The sequence below is a fragment of the Wasmannia auropunctata genome, unplaced genomic scaffold, assembly GCF_000956235.1.
Source record: "Wasmannia auropunctata unplaced genomic scaffold, wasmannia.A_1.0 LD336076.1, whole genome shotgun sequence".
Classification (NCBI taxonomy): domain Eukaryota; kingdom Metazoa; phylum Arthropoda; class Insecta; order Hymenoptera; family Formicidae; genus Wasmannia; species Wasmannia auropunctata.
In genome coordinates, this window is record NW_012026814.1 from 400981 (window position 1) to 403041 (window position 2061).

At 37.7% G+C, this 2061-nt stretch overlaps 1 protein-coding gene across 1 annotated transcript in view; it reads left to right on the top strand.

Moving 5' to 3' along the window:
* The first annotated feature begins 226 nt into the window (after window positions 1-226).
* Window positions 227-2061, top strand: part of LOC105449461 — a 3002-nt gene continuing 1167 nt past the window's right edge. The window contains exons 1-4 of the mRNA XM_011688715.1: window positions 227-409; window positions 1373-1478; window positions 1574-1819; window positions 1908-2056. Coding sequence (XP_011687017.1) covers window positions 227-409; window positions 1373-1478; window positions 1574-1819; window positions 1908-2056 — 684 coding nt within the window. The remainder of the gene's footprint in view (window positions 410-1372; window positions 1479-1573; window positions 1820-1907; window positions 2057-2061) is intronic.

Genomic DNA, 2061 nt, shown 5'->3' on the forward strand with positions numbered 1-2061 from the left:
GATCTGCCTCCACGGCAGATACGACACTACCGGATCCAAGCGTCGTCCTTCGGAAGTCTCGGGGGCCGACGGAGGAGGGCTCCTAGGTAGAGCGACGGGCGCCCTTGCGGCCGAGGGACGGTCCGGTCCCCGTTTCCTTGTCCGCGGGATGGTGGAGGTCGTCGTTCGACGGCGGCGCGAATCTCGCCCGGGTGGGCAGCGGCTAAGGAGGCAGAGGCCCTGGCGGATGCTTCGGATCGAAAGGCCGGGACTCCCGCTTCCTTTCGATCGCGAAGAGCTGAGCTCGCTCTGTCCGGTGGGTACTGTTGCCTCAAAATACTCTCAGAGTGATGGCCTGGTCAAGCTGACACCACTCCGAGAGCAGAAGAACGTGCTGGAGACCACCCACGGAGCCCTAGATATAGCGGGCGTGGGTGAATCTTAATTACGAAAATTTGCCGTGGCGCCTGCGGCACCTAGCGGTGGCGCCGCGCACTACTCTTGTCTCGTGGCGGGCGCGCGCGGGCCCGGCGCGCGGGCCAGGCGCGCATGCCGTAACGTAAGCGTACCGCCACAATATTTATAAAAAATATATATTTTTCTTTTTAATAACTTTATTGATCTCATGGAAGTTAGAAATAATAGGAGGGAGCGTAAGGCCTTTTGATGGTGGGGGTTACTACGCCAAATGTAATTGGTTGGCCACAGTAATATGGCGTTTTGTACTTTATTGATGTACTCTCTGCATTATATTTTGCACTTTTTCCTGTTATCTAACCTAAATCATCTGAATCAAATGTTTGGTGAACAAATCGGGTTTGCAATTTGCATACTTTTTTGTAAGTCATAAAAGCTGTAACAATATTAAAAACAAAATGCCCATGCGTTGCAGTGCAACAAATTGTAAAAGCAGTGTAAATAATAAGAAGAAAACTATAGACATAAAGTCAGGAGCAATAAAAAAATAACATTTCACGGGTAAGTACAAATATAACCTTACGTTCTAAATATTAGCATAAATTAAATAAATCTTTGTCCCGCTCCTCTGTTATCGTAGGCTTGTTAGGCAAAAAACCATAAGTAAATATATCGTTTGTTATAGATTTCCTAGCAATCCAGATAGAAGAGCAAAATGGATAGAGATCATGAAATTGCAAAAAAAGAATCTTAGTCCAAGTAGTCAGCTTTGTTCTTTGCACTTTGAAGAAAAATTTATTGATCGCACATCTGTAGCATGAGATTGAAAGAAAATATTATTCCTCATGTAAATATTTTATAAATATAAAATTAAAGTATATTAATAAAAAAGAGAGAGAGAATCTGTAAATGAATTAATAATATATATTGAAATTGATAATGTAGAAGAAAATATGTAATGAATAAATGTTTATAGATACCTGAAAATATATATAGCGAGAAAAAACATGAAGCAACGAATAGATTATCTTCGCAATCGCTTAAAAATATACAGATTGATAAGCAGCACACATTGTTTACATGTAAGTAATAAATGAAAACTGCGAATAATAAACAAATAACTTTTATTTAAAGCAATAATAATATATATTATGTGATATTTATATTTATGTAATAGATTCTGTAAGTGACAAAGAAGCGTCTTCCTCCTTATTGCAAGAAACAAGATCATTTGATAAAGAAAACACGAATATATTGCCAGAAATTATTTGTAATTCGCCGAAAAGTACAAGAAACAAAACCTTGTGTAATGAAATTGAAATGTTGCGCAAACGTGTAGAAGTTTTACAGAGAAAAATAAAACAAAAAAATAAACGAATTTCTGCTTTAAGCAATATTTCAAGGAAAGAAACAAATGCTAAAAGTAAATTAATATTATTTAAACATTTATATTTTATATATTTTTAAATAAATTTTTTGTGTGCATTACGTAAGTAATTTTTATATTGCAGGTTCAGTATGTAACAAAGCAATTAATACATCGCCTTCTTTATTACACACCATGAAAAAATCAACAGAGGACAAAGAAACGAGTATTTCACCAAAAAAATTATGGAACTCTCCAACAAAACATGCAATTAGAGAAGAAAATAAGAAACAAGTGGA